At 51.2% G+C, this 19,045-nt stretch overlaps 1 protein-coding gene across 1 annotated transcript; it reads right to left on the bottom strand.

Annotated features, from left to right (window-relative positions):
• Positions 1-1,357: 1,357 nt before the first annotated feature.
• LOC144140968 (epithelial splicing regulatory protein 2-like) lies at positions 1,358-2,161 on the bottom strand. Its single transcript, XM_077672448.1, has one exon. It carries the CDS (start codon positions 2,159-2,161, stop codon positions 1,358-1,360), a length of 804 nt encoding a protein of 267 aa, XP_077528574.1.
• Positions 2,162-19,045: the final 16,884 nt, after the last annotated feature.

Raw genomic sequence — 19,045 nt, forward strand, 5'->3', positions numbered from 1 at the left:
CCTTGCTCCGCTTCCCCACAGCAGAGCCTTTCGGCCTACTTTTTAGAATAAAGTCATGCACCCATTCTTTCCTTGGACCCGGGCATAAATTGTGCACTATGAGGAAGAGAAACGAAAAAAAGTGCCCGAAATACAAGAGGTTGAAATGAAGATTCGTAGGTAGGGTGAAGGCATCTGCGCACAGTCATTTACCGCCTCTACAGCCGTGGGCATGAGCACAGGCCCGACCGAATGGAATGCATGTTGCGCCTTTTACGGCCTGGCCAGCCCGTTACTGATCGAGTAACTTCAGCCCCGGCTCTTGCAGTACAACTGAAGAAGGTGAAATACGAGGTTTACACGTTCTTTGACGCCGGTTAACGGGAGGGTGTCACGATTCTCGCCGTCGGGGCTCCCTCATCTACTCATACCACGCTTGAATTACATAATCTGTGACATAACCAGCCTGTGACTAAAAGGCCTCTCTCTGCCAACACTCCTGCCTCCCTGTTCCATGTTGAATGCTGGCAAACAGCGGTACGGCCCTGACAGTAAGAGAGGGAGGGTGAAGGGTTAGGTACCAACTGAGGGCACAGACGTCTTCACAAAACCCAGCCCCTACATGTAAACACTTAGCAATCCTTGTCTCTTGACAAAGATAAAACACCGACAATAGATTTGAAACGTTTCAGTGCCCACTGGACCAGTCGGTGCCTTCTACACAGTGAAATGCAATGTAAGAAAAAACGGAGTTTGTGCCGTCCCTGCGTACATAAATTTTTACTTGGATTTATTTATACACTATCCCTAAAAATAAATACCTTATACAATTTATCGCAGCGGCGGACGAAATTTATGGCCACAGAACTGCGACAACGTGTGTTTTATATGCTTTCCATTTCCCCTTTGAAAACGTAACGTTAAAGTGCAAACATAATACGTACTCAAAAAGGGGGATAAAGCAAAATATTACAAGAAATTGGGGTATGTAACGAGAAAGAGCAAAAAAAAAAGGAAGTCAGTGAAACATTCGAGGAGCATTCCGACACGCATTTGGTGTTGTAGAATGAAAAGCTAAACGACAACTGATCCATGCAATCGACACACCCACGTAGGGAAGCTACCATAAACAAATGAACAACACACTCAGTAATGCGCAGTGTCACACGGAGTCTGAAGTAGGAACTCAGGGCAAATTAAATGGGCGGCCGCAGGGATCAGCCCGCTGCCGGGACACGGTTGGAGGATCACGGAGGTCGTGCAGGCGTCGCCGGCGACACCGAGGCAAGCGTGGGTTGTTCGACAACTTCACTGCGAAGGACGAGTCGGGGCATGTGGGAAGTGGGCGCTCAGTCGGCATTCCATGCGTGCACTGAACTTAGATAATCAAAACCGCGACGCGAATGCTGTGGCGACGAAGCGCCTCGATGATTCGCTGAAGCGCCGTGTGTCCGGGAAAGGTCAGAAGAGCGTCGCCGGTGGGAAAGCCGGACGCGTCCCGCTGGATCTCCACGCACGCGGTCGTGAGCTCAGGAATGCCAGGGAAAAGCGCCAAGATGTCGGGCTCCGTGGCGCTGCACGATAGGCCACTCAGTAGCGTCATATGGGCGCCTAAGTTCGGTTCCATCGGCGACACTGGCGTGTTATGGCAGTGTGCGACGGTCAGGGAGGCCGGTGGTGATGTCAGCGTCGGCAACGTCGGCAGCGTGGTCACATCGGGCTGTGGCACCGGCCCACCAGGTTCGCCGGGGTGGCCGCTAGGCGGCGGCAGCCATACGTTCGTTCGGCCGAACAAAGGCGTCTCCCAGGGCACGGCTCCCAGGTTCCTTATGTCTTCCTTGGAGCACTGGAATACCTCGATGTAACACGGTCCCCCTCTCCCCATGATGTAGCGGCCATGATGATAGAGGGCGGCCGAGAATGCCGAGACCTCGGTATCCATCTGAACGTACGCTTCGCCGGAGGGCTGACCGTCGGCTCTGTAAATTATGTGCACACCCCCGAACACGACGTCGAACGCGTGCTCGCCCAGGAACTTGACGATGGTGAAAACCTCCGCTTCGTACGGCAGCCCCCGTAGGCGGATGCAGTCCCGGCGGGAAGAGAGCGTGCCTCGCGCCGGTGGCTCCTGGCGGAGCGGCGTCGCGAGGAAACGTGATGCGTCGAACGTATTGTCTTCCATGGCGTGGTAGGTTCTGATCGGCTCTGAACTGTCGCTCCTCGCAGACACGTCGGTGGCACTGCTGCTGCGTCTAGAAGGGCCAGCAGTACGTCTCCTCTCTTGGGACCCACCTCGACCATCGGCGCGTGCAGGGCTCACGTGACTGCGCGCTGCCAGCGAGTAGCGCGCGGTTGTTCTTCCTCTTCACCGAGCATTGTTGTCGAGGGGCGCGCGCCGGCGTTACTCAAAAACAAATAAATGCAGGTTAAACAATTCAAGAACACAGCCTTTCTTACGAGTTGCGAACGCGGAAGAACGTCGAGTGGAACGCCACTGCTACTTTTCGCGGTGCACGTTTTCGAGTTTTGCTGAGGGATACGTTTCCGAGTTTTGCTAATGAATCGGTGCGAGGTTCCATGTTGTCATGGTGGTTGTACACTGCATCATTTAGACTGTGTTGCTTGGAATTCGATTGCATTTATTTTCAAGCAGTACGGTGGTACTGCCGCCTGCCTCTTCGCTCATTTTGCTGCGTTCTTCCACTCAACTCACTACTCATGCGGTGCCCTCGCGTGGACGGCCACGTTTCGCCACTGCCGAGGTTGCGGCCACTGACGACGTCGCTATGGCACGCGTCGCAACCAATGCGCGCGCTCCTTCGTCTGAGGACACCCAATCACTTCTCGTTAGTTGTAAATTCTATGCGATGCGCCCACTATGGCCCGCGTCGCAGCCAGTGGCAAATCTCAGCCATTTCACCAGAGCGGGTAGAAGTCATCCTATGTTCAAGCCAAACGGATGGTTAACTTAACGTTGAGCCTATAACGGCATGCTAAGCGACGTCAAACTCATCGCACGCTGAACTGCGTGCACAAGTTGTCGATTTTTTCTCAGTCAAGGCCGCAATGCATTCGCTATGTAGTAAACAGCTAAAGTCAACGACCCAAAGTGGCGTCGCGGCTGCGTACGTCAATTGCTTTACTTATTCTCTTGCGTTGCGCTGCTGAGCACGAGGTCGCGGGTTCGATTCCCGGCCGTGGCGGCCGCTTTTCTGATGGAAGCGAAAAGCAAAAACGCCAGTGGTATACACACGGGACTACCTGGGGATCTTTAACGTGCGCCGAAATCGCGTACACGAGATTTCAGCGCCCGTTAAAGGTCCCCGGGTGGTCAAAATTAATCCGGAGCCCTCCACTACGGCGCGCCTCATCGCCTGCGTTGCGTCGGCGCGTTAAACCTACAATCAATCAAAAATACTTTTATTCTCTTTCCCCGTCGCCCATTTTCGGAACCGTTTCGCTGCTACAGACGCGGACTTCGGAAGGCGGCTTTTCTGATCAATAATACATGTAAGGCTTTCGCGTTGAAACTGCGATAAGAATCGCTGACGCAGTAAGCGGGGCTTTAAGGCTAACGTCGGGCCGTCGCATGCCCGCGTCGCCTCTCTCTCTACTGCGCATCAGCCTTTGCGCAAGCGGGTGATATAACGGTCACGCCGAATTCGTACAGCGGCTGTAGCTTGGACTGCTGTGTTAATGCACCCGGACTTACTTAGCCCTATCTCTTATTCTTTCTTCTCTATTTCTCTAGTTCTTTAACACTCTGCTCTATGCTTTCACCCCCCCCCCCCTCTCCTCTGATTTCCCCTCCACTGCACTGGATTGTATGCAGGTGAGCTCCCTGCCGAGCTCAGTGATATCCCCAGTGAACTTCTTTTCTTTTTCCTTTCCCTCAAACCACAAAAAAACGACGAACTCACAAACGGACAATTAACGGTTGCGCGCGAAAAGAGCAGGAGCGCCTCAGCAGCCGTCAACCGTTCAGCGTGCCAAAACCACGGAACGCCCGCGCTACCCTGTAGTGCAACTCTGGAGGGTTGCGACAGTTCTAGTCCGGCCTTGCCCGAAACAGATGCCGTCTGCATCCGCTCCCGACACTACCAATATTCGTCGTATCCCCTTCATCCCCCCCTGCAGTGGGCGTTACATGCCATGCTTCCTGCGTACTGTTTACCAATAAACGTGGACGTCATTCATTTGGCTGGCGCTTCTCTCAGTCGCTTGTGCGTGTACGTCCGTCAGCACTCTTTCCCCTACATGGTGTCAGAGTGGTATAGCTGATTACGGCCGTCGCTGGCGAGCAACCTTGCCGTGCGGACTACACGCCGCCACTGAACTTGGAATTTGCCGGCCCAAGGACGTAGCCCACCTAGATTGAGCAGTTCGAGGCATACGCGTATGCCTCAAACTGTATGCGCTTGTGACGTGTCTTTATGCAGCCTTTATGAGATCGTACACTGCAGACGAAAAGGTGGCCCGTTCATCTGCAATGAATGATCTCATAACGGCACGTCACAAGCACAGGAATGCACGCACAGAATAATAAATGTAAAGCGAGAACAAGCCTGCAAACGTGGACAAAGAATCAGCAGCCCGATTTCGGAAAGCTAAATTATCTGGCACAGCAGACGACAGGCGACACGAAAGCAGATGAAAAAAAAAATCCATCATTTATTGGTATTGGCAACGATGAACCACGGGAATATGATTCGTATGAACTTTTATGCAATTATTTGAAATCGTAACCTATAGTGACGAAAAAGGATTTCTGATCGCCTGCTGCCTCATTTGGCCCCTTCGTACCGTGAACTGCCATCGGGCGTTTCGTTCTGCATACCCCAGGTGGCGCCGTCGTTCCAAGATCATCTTGCACGTTCAAATCGGCCGTCATTTTTCGATAGAAGAAAATTGTTTTCATCTATTTTCTGAATAAGCACGTAAGTACCATCGTTGCTTCCGGTGTCAAACCAAATAGACAACAAAATGCTACCGTGAAGTTTGAGCGCGAATGCAGCCCAGGAAAAGTTTTGAAAGATGTTAATTTATCCATGTAATACCTGGTTTGGAAAGGGTCACTATAGAAGGCAGGCGCAGAATGCCGAACTGCCAAAAAAATGTTTCTCTCAGCGACGCACAAAAAATTACGCCCACCTCCCCTCGCGGGAACCCTGGTGTGATGCAACGCATCTCATGGGGGGTTCCATTGGCGTTTTCCATCGTATTGATTACGCTTATAGCAGGGATTCTCACGCGAAGGGGAGGTGGGCGTAATTTTCCATTTTCACCATGCAATGCACATGCAGTAGACGTATGCTCAGGTACGGTCTTTATTGCAGACGAGAATGAGTGCCTTGTGGTCCGTAAAGTGCACAGTTAGGGGCTCGACGATTGCGAGAGAGTGCAAGCGTAACGCGGACGACCGTCGACTGAGACCGTCGGAGCGCGGCATGCCGCTTTATATTCACAGCGCCCGAAGGAGAGGAGAGCGCGGAGAGAGAGAGAGTACTGCACATGCGCAGCGCGCGCAGCGCCTAGCGCAGCGCCGCCCACCGGCGCCTAGCAACGGAGTGAGAGCGCGCTGCGCCAACCCGCATCTGTTTGGGAGAGTGTTCGCTATCGGAGAGAGGAGAGGAGGAGAGGCGCAGCTGTGCGGACAACACCGGACAGACGCAGGAAGGACAGAGGGGCGAGCATGAGATGCGTTGCATCTAATAATCTGATCGTTGGATGTTTATGGTGCAAGGCCAACTGGGGCAAAGAGCGCCAAAACAATATTCGATGATAGGGGTGAAACCTTAAATACCAAGTAAAATCAGCAAAAACAAAAGTAAAGTCACAAAACTACAATGAGCATGGCTGGTGTATAGGGCCAGATTTCATGATGCGCGATAGGAAATGAGGTTTAAAAACTTGACTTCTGACAAATACTCAAACACACGTTTCACGGAAACAATGGCTTCGTCACCTAGAAAAAACGATGGATGTAGGGGAATATGTTGTCTGTAGAGTTCTTTGAAGTGCTTGTGTCGTGTTGTGTGAAGTGCCTTGCATGTGATTAGTATGTGCACTACGGATAGGGCCTCTCCGCACATGCTGCACTGGGGTCTAGGAGATCCCGTCAGCAGATACGAGTGAGTTGCATGCGTGTGCCCTATCCGCAGCCTACCCAAGGCGACTTCCGTGTATCTGTTGTGTGAGTCAGATGTGTACCGTCCCAAGTGTGGCTTTATTACATGTAGTTTGTTGTCTGTCTGTTCATCCCAGTGTGTTTGCCATGTTCTACGCAAGTGTTGTCTTATGTGTGGCTTGAGGTCTGTATATGGTACGGTTGTTATGTCTACAGTGTTCCTGAGTGCAGCAGCAGCTGCCCTCTCGTCTGCCAACTCGTTTCCAGCGATCCCAGCGTGTCCTGGGACCCAGCAGAGGAGCAGCTGATGCTTCTGCGCATACACAGACATGATAGATTTAAATACAAGATTAACTATGTGGTTTTTGGGGGGTGTATGCGATGACAGTGCGCGAACAACACTCAAGGAATCTGTGTAGATGATAGACTTTGGAATTTGATTTTCAAGTATGTGTCGTACAATCAATAAAATTCCATATGCTTCTGCTGAGAAAATTGTTGTGTGGACGCTCATGGTGCTGGCTGCACTGAAATTCGGACCATGAGCAGCGCAGGAGACCATGGTGGAGGTTTTAGACGCGTCACTGTAAAATTCTGCAAGTGGGTATTTAAACTGCAGAGACAGAAAGTGCTGCAGTATAGCAGCTCGCGGTACCCGATTTTTGTCAAGTTTCATAAAAGAAAGGTCGGAGGAAACAGGACGAACTTTCCAAGGAGGTAAAATGTCTGAAAAGGATGATCTGTACACGTCTAAAAACGAAGCGCTCAGATCCGAGGCTCGCTCTCTCACTCGAAGTGAAAAGGGCAGAGGAACGGATGGGCGATTTACAAAAAGCACAGATGTGGATGTGTCGTTAAAGACAGGATAAAAAGGATGGTTATTCAGCGATGAAATTTTAAAAGCATAAAGTAAGTCCATGTACGTCCGTTGGTTCTCAAGGCTCCACGTATTACACTCGGCATACAGACTCTCAACAGGGCTAGTACGAAAAGCACCCGACGCAAGCCGTAGCCCCAAGTGTAGCACTGGGTCAAGCATTCGCAACGCTGTTTTAGACGCCGACCCATATACCACACTACCATAGTCTAAACGAGACCCAACCAAAGCAGTATAGAGCCGTAGTAGGAGTTCTTTGTCGGAACCATACGATTGATGGGAGAGAACCTTAAGTATATTCATTGTTTTCAGACATTTATGTTTAAGTTTCTTGATGTGTGGAATGAATGTGAGTTTCTGGTCAAACACAACACCTAAGAACTTGTGCTCCTTGTTCACAGGAAGCGACACGCCATTCAGAGCAATGTCCGGGTCCGGATGGACCCCGCGCTTCCTGGAGAACACAACGCAGGAGCTCTTTGCAGGATTCAATCTAAACCCATTCCTGTCTGCCCAGCTGGCAAGCTTCCCGACACCAAGCTGGACCTGACGTTCGCACATTGACACATTACATGATCCAAAAGACATTCGCACGTCGTCTACATACATAGAATAAGAGATTGCTGGTGGCAGTGCCCTTCCAAGAGAGTTCATCTTTACGATAAAGAGAGTGCAACTCAACACGCCACCCTGCGGCACGCCACTTTCCCGGACGTGAACCCCTGAAAGCGCACAACCAACTCTCACTCTGAACGCTCTCTCCGACAAATAACTAACAAGGGTGCCCAACATACTACCCGAAACACCGAATGACCTGAGGCCACTAAGGATCCCACAACGCCAAGCGGTGTCGTAGGCCCTCTCGAGGTCGAAAAAGACAGTTAAGCAGTACTGCTTATGCACGAAGGCATCCTTGATGTATGAGTCAAGTGCAACCAGTTGATCATTCGTGGATCGCCCCACCCTAAAGCCCGCCTGGCAGCCCTCGAGAAGACCATCGTACTCGAGGAAGCACACAAGCCTGCGATTGATCATCCTCTCGAAGAGCCTGCACAGGCAGCCGGTCAGGGCTACTGGACGGCAACTTGAGGGGAACGACGGGTCCCTCCCCTCCTTCAAGAAAGCCACCACAATGGCCTCCCTCCAAGAGTGTGGAATGTGCCCCGAAAGCCACACTCTATTATATAGATGTAGAAGTGCTTCAAGTGCGCCTGCGTGCAGATGCCGTACCACTGCGCACGTAATGCTGCCCGGGCCCGGAGCTGAGGGTTTACACGTGCTCAGAGCAGCCCTCAGCTCATGTAGTGAAAACAAGGAGCCGCAAGAAGTCCGCGACTTGCCGCTGTCGTGCAGGGACCCCCCCCCACAAGAGGCTCCATACTTCAGGAAAGTGTTCGTGCAGTGTGCCGAACCGGACACGTGCCGGAAGTGCTGTGCGAGCGTGTCAGCCTGGTCCCCGAGTGTGTCCCCTGTAGCGCTGACCAGAGGCAGGCTGTGATTTTGCTGTCCCTTGAGTTTGCGTACTCTCGTCCACACCTTCCGCGTGTCTGTGTAGGAGCTGATGGATGCCACGAAGGAACGCCAACTCTCTCGTTTTGACTCACGGCGCACACGTGTTCCTAACGCCTTGGCCCGTTTGAACAAAATGAGGCCACCCGACGTGGGGCACCGACGAAGGACACCCCACGCCTTGTTCTGGGCCTCTCGCGCCCGCCTACAGTCCTCATTCCACCACGGCCCCCGCTGGCTGCGCGGGGCACCAGAGGCGTGGGGAATGGACCCCTCGGCGGCGTCGAGGATGTGCGCCGTGAGCAGCTGGGCAGCCTCTCCAACGTGCAGGCGTCCCATGGATCCGTGGTGCAGTTGGGATGTCTCTGCAAATGCATTCCAGGTAGCTCCCGCTTCATTAAACCTTTCATGGGAAGATGGACTGCTCGGGCCTGTACCTAAGTACGTTAATGAAGTAGGGAAATGGTCACTACCATATGGGTCCGTGGCCACACCCCACTCAAGACATGGAAAGAGAATTGCCGAACCAATAGCCAAGTCAAGACATGAGTATGTGCTGCGTCCCATGTCATGACATGTAGGCTGTTCACTGCTGAAAAGGCACGCTCCAGAGGATGTAAGAAACCCCTCTATCAGGCGACCCCGGGCATCCGTACGAGAAGAGCCCCAAAGAGAATTGTGAGCATTAAGGTCGCCTGTTAGAATGCACGGTTCGGGCAGCTGGTCAACCAGCGCCTCGAAGTCAGAGCTCAAAAGTGCAACATCAGGAGGAATGTAGATGGAGCATACCGTTATCAACCTATTAAACATCATTAAGCGTATTGCGACAGCCTCAAGGACGGTATTCAAGGTGACAGGGTGGCACGCTAAGGACTTTCGGGCGATCACGGCCACACCGCCAGAAGAGTGTGTGCAGCCATCCCTGTCCCCCCCGTATACCAGGCAACTATTCAAGAAACCTGCGTGTTTGGAATTCAGATGTGTTCCCTGGACACACACCAAACTTGGCTGGTTGGCATGCAGAATCTCATGCACGTCGCCAAGACCATTCAGAAGGCCTCTGCAGCTCCACTGAACTACGCTCCCTCTTCCCACCATGGTGTGATAGAGCTACTGGAGAGTGATTATGTAGGGTCTTTCGGGGCTTGCACTCTTGGGAGGGGCCTTCTGGCCCTCTCCACCGACCTGGACGTCGCAGCCCGCCCCCTCCGCCGCGATGAAAGCCGGAAGGGCTCCACGTCCATGTCGTCATCTGATGGCAAGGGGGCGCCCAGCGGACTGGGCCCCCTTGACGTGGTACCCCTTCGGGCGCTCTTTGCCTGCGCTGCCAGTGCCGAAGGCGTGGGGAGCACGACAGATGGCACAGGCAGTGAGGCAGGGGAGGGGGTCGCTGCGACTGCCTCCGTCTCCATCTCGTCCGGGCCCTTGCGTGTGCTTCGGGCCGGTGGAGAGGAGGAAACGGTGGGTGCAGCAGCATCCCCACCGGACGTGGATGCCACCACAGCCGCTGCTGGCTCAGCGAGCGGTGCGGAGGCGGGTTGGGCTGCAAGAGGCAACCCAGGGGGGGGGGGGGGGGCGGGGGCGGGACCAAGTCCGACTCTCGGTACTGGGTCCCCGCCGAAACAAGACGCCGCTCCGCCCCCCGGCGAGCTGCGTCGGCGTACCTCCCCAGGGGAAAAGAGGCGAACCTCTTCCGCGCCTCTGGGAAGGTGATGTTTTCAGTGATTTTGAGATTTATTATTTTCTTTTCCATCTGGAACCTTTCACACGTGCGGGAGTACGCAGCATGAGGTCCATGACAGTTGCTGCACATTAATTGTTGAGCCTGGCAGTTATCTGTATCATGATCTTGGGATGAACATTTTGCACACGTTGTTTTGCCGCGACAGGAGGTGGTGCCATGCCCGAACCGTTGGCACTTGAAACAGCGCCGCGGGTTCGGGATGTAAGGCCGGACAGAACAGTGAATGAAACCTGCTTTGATGGATTCGGGGAGTGTGGAACGGTCAAATGTCAAGATTATATGCTTTGTCATGATTTGCTTATCATCTCGCCGCATGGTGATGCGCCTCACTGCCGTCACGCCCTCGCCTTTCAGACCTTCGAGCAGATCGGCTTCCGTCTCATTTATCAGATCTGGCTCAGAAATCACACCCTGAGAGCTATTGAGGCTACGGTGGGGTGTGACTCTGATGTCCAGATCTGCCATGCGATTCTGGGTAAGGAGGCTTGTGGCTTGCTGGTGAGTGTTCACCTCGACCAGAACTTCGCCGGTTCTCAGTTTCTTGGCTTGGAAAGACTTGCCAAGGATGCCTTCAAGGAATTTGGTGATAAGGAACACTGACTGGGAGGAGATGGGATTTGACTTGTCAAGAGATTCAACAATCAAGAAGCGCGGATAGTTATCTGGCTTTTGGGATGCAATTGTTGGCAAGGGTGGGAATGAAGCTTCGGTGCGGCCCCTTTTCGGGGGCCGATCACGTTTGGGGGGGGGTTTGGAAAATGCCATATGATACATTGGGAAGCAGGGAGACGGGGGTACTTTCTTCTTTGGCCTTACCCTGGTAGCCAAAGAGGTCCCGGAGCTCCCTGCCTGGTGAACAGACAGGGAGCCCATCCGCCGGAGCTTGACCTGGGCTCCGACGGCCACCGTTCATGGTTTCTAACCCTTCACCTATAAACACATTGCCACGGTTGGATCCAGCGTATGTTTGGGGGCTCGGGGTCCGCGGTATCGCCAGTACCGTCACCAAGATTACTCAAGGTGCCCCGTGCGGGGGCATCTAATAACGTAAGCAGACCTCTGGAAATAGTCAACAGAATTGTACGGGCGTATCGTTACGAAGGCTGTATCCGCGACGCGCTTCAGAGGCCACCCTCAACGAGCAACAACCAAGGATGAGGACCGGTGAAACGACGTGGCTGCTGTCGGCAATTTCTTTAATTTATCAGCGAAGGACCAGGAGGCCCCCATTGCACTGGGCGTATCAGACGCGACAGTCCGTCAGAGGCTGAGGACCGCTGGCCGAAGTGGTATGCCCCTGCCCAGAAATCTGCTGTCTGCGCCTAACAAGGAAGGGACGAGTCTTTCTGATGAGTCGATGTTCTCCACCAAGCAGGGCCAGCGTGTGCGTGTGTGGCGACCACAATTAAGGCGCACGATATGCGGCTTCTGCCACGGCTGTCACTTTTTCTCACAAGCACTAAGCCCGCACCAATAAAAGTGCAGGTCTGCTTACTAGGTCGCCCCATGATGATACTTTTTGTAGCAAGTAAAAGTATCTCTTTACCTGCGTCCTAATCAGGTTACTCTCCGCAATTTTCTTGCTGTGTATCGTTGCGCAATTGGCTGTAGATCTGAGGTGCTTCGTTGATATCAAGAAGGTAGCCTACCAGCAATGCTCGAAAGCAAAGGTGAGCTTCAGTGCACAACGTTATTTTATGGTACGGCCCAGCTAGCGCTCTTATTTCGTAACGACGCAAATAATTCGGGAAACTTTTAACGCTTGTATCGCCCACTCACTGTGGGTATCGAAACCACCCCTCATGTGATGCCTACACTACGCAGGCTCTTGAGGTTCGAAAATAAATAAATAACAATGTCCTATTAATGGCCTTCTGTCCAGAGACAAAAAGCTTCGTCGTATAGCGCCTGAGGGGACGGGGCGACAGTGAAGTATTGTTAGTGCAGTGAAGATAACTTGCGTTTTTTCGCTCTTGCCGAGAACTTCGCGCTGAGAGGCAGCTTGCCGACTCGGAATACCTAAAACTTTCCTGCATAGGTTCTAGTGCCAATATATTTTCCTCGCACAGCTGCATGCTCAGGGGTTCAGCGGTGGTCTGCACTAATACCATGGACACCAAAGATATTGCCGCACGTGGTTTCCTTCGCAATCACTTGCCTCGTAATTACGACCCGGCCTACGTGTAGCGCGTAGCATCTAGCGGGAAGAAGACCCCGAACGTTTTGGGCGCCATTTCCAACCACGTAACGTGGCCTCTACACCGTGCCCATGGCGCCTATAATGGCAGAACCAGTGTCGAATTGCGGACACGTAGTTCCCTACATAACCGACCTGTTCCGGGTCGAAAACTTGAGCAGGACCTGGCTCCCATCCACACTGCACCCTCTGTGCAGGGCCGCCTGCAGCAATGCAGTGCCTTGGGCGCCGAAAGGACAGACGTCGGCACCATTCAAATGCTCGGGGTCGCATGAAGGCGGCATTGACACTTGGGCTGCCGTGGACGAGCTGTGGGCTGAAGTTCTAGCACAGAAGCAGCGCTTGGCAAGGAACAGATCACTTGTCGCCGCGCTCTATGAATCGCTGCCGTTAACAATCCAACTGCGCGCAAATTAACGAGGACGTGAACACACTGAAGACACCACAAGCGCAGTGGTGTCTTCAGTGTGTTCACGTCCTCGTTAATTTGCGCGCAGTTGGATTTTTAAGATGCGTCAATACCAACTTGCCCAACTTTCGGCCGTTAACAAGCTCTGTAGTCATCAAATTGAACGTCGCCATGAACCGCTAGTAAGGACATTTCAACTGGCTTCCATTTTTCAACCGCCCAGGACACCGCCTGTAATTATAATAGCTCTACATAAAGTGCAATGTTTTATCTGCCGTTTTTTGGGGCTGAGTTACTGACATCCCCAATAGGAGTGGCCTTAACTTTAAGAAACGGTGTTTCAAATTGCGATTGCCTACTACAGTGCAGATTCTCGAGCGTGCCTCTGGGAGCAAACAAACATCACTGAGGCATTGGTCGCTGACTCGAGTGGAATATTATTTGTCACAAATAATATTCCACTAGAGTCAGCGACCAGTGACTTCATGCATACTATGTAGGAAGTCAGTAACCCAGGTGCTGCCCAAAAAGCGGCAGAAGAAACAATAAAAACAGTCGAATGGGTGCTTGGAAAACTGGGCGACGCAAAAGTGTTCTCTCAACTGGACGAGACTGTGGAAACAGCGCAAAAACAGATGGAGGAGGGAGACAGGACAAAAATCAGATATTTTAGCGTTAATTTTGGAATTACGCATTTTAATGGGAGCATTACAAGTCAGCATGCGGATTTGAAAAAACTTCTAGTCGTGGGATAGTTATTACGTTTAATCAGTCATAGAATTTTATTAAAACTAAAGACCTATTCAACACCATTTCAAATCCATTTTTCCCACAAGGGTGTAAAGCTACGAATTAGGGCTTTGGAAACTAAGAAAAAAGGTGTGAAAGACCGCCATCTAAGAAAACGGGTGAAGAGAGCAGAGGTCGGCGAACTCACTCATGAGTCCACTCACTCAGACTCATTTGGACTCAAACTCACGCGTGAGTTTGAGTTTGAGTGAGCGCGAGGCTAGTGTGGCATGGTGAGTTTGAGCTTGAGTGAGTTTGAGCCGAGTGATCCCGACTGAGTTTGAGTCCGATTGAGTTTGAGTACGCCTGAGACCTAGTGAATTCTGAGTCCATTTTGAGTTCTGAGTACATTTTGAGTTTGAGTCCATTTTGAGTTTGAGTACATATGAGTAGCCTAGCAGGCAGCTATGGTTGGCTGTTAAGTTTCATGCGTCACTGTGGGCTCAGAATTCAGGTTACTGCGGGTACGGCACCAATCGCGACCTGCATGATCGGTTGGGAGGGAGGGGGTGTCAGATTTTTTTAGTTTCTTGTTGAATTTTCATGGCCATAAGCACTTGCTGTATACCTAATTTTCGCGGCTGGGCGCGTGAGTGATAATTGACTGGTGAGGTCATAAAAAAGGGTTGTCTTAACTTTTCCTCCTGACGGATCCACTAAGAGCGTGGGAAACGGTGGTGGGAAAGCACACGGCGGCGCTGGCGTGCTGGTTGTTCGCCTGCTAGTGTTAACGGCTTGATATACTGGGGGTCACAAAGGAAGAGGTGAGAGCCGGGGGGAAATGGGGGCGGGGGCTGTCCTTTCTGCTGCTTCAAATGAATTAGCCGAATTGACTGGGCAGCGCCCCTTAAGACAGAATAATGACCACATTAGATTGGGTGAAAAGTGAAACTGATGAGGCTAAGGCGTGTAAGGTATCAAATGAAAGGTCCGGATTAACGGAATCAAGCGGGGTAAATAAAAAAATGCTTCCTGATTGTAGTCATCACGCAGTCATAATGAGTCATAGATTGGGTTAAAATTCAAAATGACGCTTCGAGGGCATGTGGGGAATCAAATTCAAGGTCTCGATGTGGGGAATCATTCGGGACGAAAATGAGTTATGGATATATCATGACGTAGTTATGGTAAGTCATAGATTCGGTTAAAATTCAAGTTCATGACGCTAGGGCGTGTGGCATATCAAATTAAAGGACTCGATGAGGGTAATCACGTGCTTCCTGATTATTATCATGACATAGTCAAAATGGCTCATAAATTAAGTTAAAATTCACAATGATGCCACTGGGTGTCCGGAGCATCAAATTGAAGGTTCCGATAAGGGAAATCACGTGGGACAAAATGTGGTAGGGCTATATCATGAGATAGTCATGGTTAGTCATTGATTGGTTTAATTTCAAATTGATTCCGCTAGGATGTGATGGGTATCAAATTAATGGTCTTGATGAGCGGAATCACGTGGGATAAATACAAAAATGCTTCCTGGTTATAACCATTAGATTGTCATGGCGAGTCTTATATTGGGGTAAAATTCGAAGTGACCCCAATAGGGCGTGTAGGGTATCAAATTTACGGTCTTGACGAGGGGAATCACGTGGTACAAATAAAAAAGGCTTCGTAGTTCGAATCATGAGATAGTCATTATGAGTCATAGGTTGGGTTAAATTCAAGGTGAGGCCGCTGAAGCATGTGGGGCGTCAAATTGAAGGTTCCAGTTAGGGGAATCACGTCGGACACCTAAATAATGCGTCCTGGCTACAGTCATGAGAGTCATGGTTATTTTGACTGGTATGAATTCCATATGACCCTGCTAGGGTGTGTGGGGTATCAAATTAAAGGGCTCGTCGAGGGGGATCACGTGGGACAAATATAAAAATGCTTTCTGGTTATAATTATGAGGATATAGCTATAGGTATATAGCAAAATGTACGCACTCACACTCTCACTCACACTCACACTCACACTCACACTCACACTCTCACTCACACTCCCACTCACACTCACACTCACACTCACACTCACACTCTCACTCACACTCACACTCACACTCTCACTCACACTCCCACTCACACTCACACTCTCACACTCTCACACACACTCTCACTCACACTCACACTCACTCTCACTCCGCTCACACTCATACTCACCCTCACACTCTCACTCTCACTCTCACTCAACTCACACTCACACTCTCACTCTCCCTCTCACTCACACTCTCACTCTCACACTCACACTCTCACTCACACTCACACTGTCACTCTCACTCCCACCCTCACTCTCACTCTTACTCTCACTCACAATCTCACTCTCACTCTCACTCACACTCACACTCACTTACACTCACACTCACACTCTCACTCACTCTCACACTCACACTCACACCCACACTCTCACTCTTACTCTTACTCTCACTCACACTCACACTCACACTCGCACTCATCTCACACTCAACTCACACTCACACTCACACTCACACTCTCACTCACACTCACACTCTCACTCACACTCTCACTCACACTCACACTCACTGTCACTGTCACTCTCACTCTCACTCTCACTCACACTCACACTCACACTCAACTCACACTCACACACACACCCACACTCTCACTCTCACTCTCACTCCACTCACACTCACACTCTCACTATCAATCCCACTCTCACTCTCACTCACACTCTCACTCTCAATCTCACTCTCAATCTCACTCTGACTCACACTCACACTCACTCTCACTCACACTCACACTCACACCCTCACACTCACACTCTCACTCCACTCACACTCACACTCTCACTCACACTCACACTCACACTCTCACTCTCACTCTCACAGTCTCACTCACACTCACTCACTCACCTCTCACTCTCACTCTTACTCTTACTCTCACTCACACTCTCACTCTCACTCTCACACTCACACTCTCACTCTCACTCACAGGCACACTCATAGTCTCACTCTCACTCACACTCTCACTCTCACTCCACTCTAACTCACGCTCTCACTCTTACTCTTACTCTTACTCTTACTCTTACTCTTACTCACACTCACACTCACACTCACACTCACACTCACAGACACACTCATACTCTCACTCTCACTCACACTCTCACTCTCACTCACAGACACACTCATACTCTCACTCTCACTCACACTCTCACTCTCACTCCACTCACACTCTCACTCTCACTCTCACTCACACTCTCACTCACACTCAGACTCTCACTCTCACTCACAGGCACACTCATACTCTCACTCTCACTCTCACTCACGCTCTCACTCTCTCTCACACTCACACTCACACTCTCACTCTTACTCTTACTCTTACTCTCACTCACACTCACACTCTCACTCTCACACTCTCACTCTCACTCACAGGCACACTCGTACTCTCACTCACACTCTCACTCTCACTCTCACTCCACTCTAACTCACGCTCTCACTCTCACTCTCACTCTCTCACTCTTACTCTTACTCTCACTCACAGGCACACTCATACTCTCACTCCCACTCTCACTCACAGGCACACTCATACTCTCACTCTCACTCACACTCACACTCTCACTCTCACTCACACTCACACTCACTCTCACTCACACTCTCACTCTCACTCTCACTCACACTCACACTCTCACCCTCACTCTCACTCTCAGTCACACTCACAATCTCACTCTTACTCTCACTCTCACTCACTCACACTCACACTCACTTACACTCTCACTCACACTCACACTCACACTCTCACTCTCACACACTCACACTCTCACTTTCACTCTCACTCACACTCACTCTCACACTCACTCTCACTCTCACTCTTACTCTCACACTCTCACTGTCTCAATCTCTGTGAAGCCATTTGAGTTCTGAATTCAGTTTGAGTTCTCAGCCCATTTTGAGTTTGAGTTCATTTTGAGTTTTGAGTACATTTTGAGTTTTGAGTCCATTTTGAGTTTTGAGTACATTTTGAGTTTGAGTACATTTTGAGTTTTGAGTACATTTTGAATTTTGAGTTCACTTTGAGTTTGAGTACATTTTGAGTTTTGAGTCCATTTTGAGTTTTGAGTCCATTTTGAGTTTGAGTCCATTTTGAGTTTTGAGTCCATTTTGAGTTTGAGTACACTTTGAGTTTGAGTACATTTTGAGTTTTGAGTACATTTTGAGTTTTGAGTCCATATTGAGTTTGAGTACATTTTGAGTTTGAGTACATTTTGAGTTTTGATTACATTTTGAGTTTGAGTACATTTTGAGTTCTGAGTCCGAGTGAGTTCTGAGTTTTGCGCTCAATGTGAGTTTGAGTTTGAGTGAGCGCAGATGTGCTGCTCAGCATTGAGTTTGAGTTTGAGGGAGTGGTGATTCGAAAAAAAAATTGTGAGTGAGTTTGAGTGAGCCGCGCCAACTTTGCCGAGGTATGGAAGAGACCTCCAACTTTGGAGCTATTTTATACCCGTTTACACGGCCGGGTGGGCTGAATATTTTCTACGAGCGGGGGATGTTTTGTACCTCACGATTTTTAAAAATATATGAATTGGCATAACAGCGAAGCTGTTTAAACTTGAGCTAGGCTCGGTGGCGTAAGCAAAAAAATACCAAGAAAAAGAACTACGCCGCTTGTAAAGGGTGCACCACCGCAGAGAGGGTATTATAAGAGTGAAGCCGGCTTTAGAGCCTGTTCGAGTATGAACACAAGGGGCGCGCATGCGCATATGCACCTCTTAAGGCCGCCCGCAAGATAAGGAACGATGGGTTCAAGCTCCGGCCCGTCCCACAGCCCTCGGCACGGTCCTGTTTCGCACGAAGGTCTCCTCTACGGCGTTCGGGGAGCAGAAGAGCGGCGCTATCACCAGGCAGCTCACGCAGTTGCCTGGGGTCATCGACGTTGGCGTAAACGCTCGCCGCAACGTCGTAGCAGCGGACGCGGCCACACCGGACGCTCTGGAGGCTCTCCTGACCACAACCAACATCTGCGGCATGGAGGTGAGCCCCGAAAGCCAGCGTCGCGCTGTACGAGCGTCATAGTGGTCGACGGCGAGACGATCACGACCGAGGACATCGTCGCCTGCCTCGAGACGCCTGTGGCTGTGCAGTCGGCTGTTCGCAGGGGGACTGCGGTGTATCTGCGCTTCGCGGCGCCGATACCCCCTGCGGAAGTCGCGCTGTACAAGCGGCGACGACCGGTGAGGCCTTGCAAACCAAGACCGCTGCAGTGCGGCGAATGTGGGCGGCTCGATCACGCCACCGCGAGCTGCAATCACGAGAGGAGGTGCTGGCGATGTGGCGGCCCCCATATGAGGGCAGCCTGCAGGGCCGAGAAGCCCTCCTGCTCAAACTGCGGGGGTCCTCACGCGGTGCTGGACCATTTGTGCCCACGCTGGCAGGAAGAGCGCCGCGTATGTGCAGCGCTAGCGCGGGCGCAGGC

This window comes from Haemaphysalis longicornis, unplaced genomic scaffold (assembly GCF_048455015.1).
Source record: "Haemaphysalis longicornis isolate Haplotype H1 unplaced genomic scaffold, Haemaphysalis longicornis Haplotype H1 scaffold_58, whole genome shotgun sequence".
Taxonomy (NCBI): domain Eukaryota; kingdom Metazoa; phylum Arthropoda; class Arachnida; order Ixodida; family Ixodidae; genus Haemaphysalis; species Haemaphysalis longicornis.

Excerpts from the sequence above, each read along its gene's own strand:
- LOC144140968 (XM_077672448.1), bottom strand. The coding sequence starts at position 2,161 with ATGGAAGACAATACGTTCGACGCATCACGTTTCCTCGCGACGCCGCTC.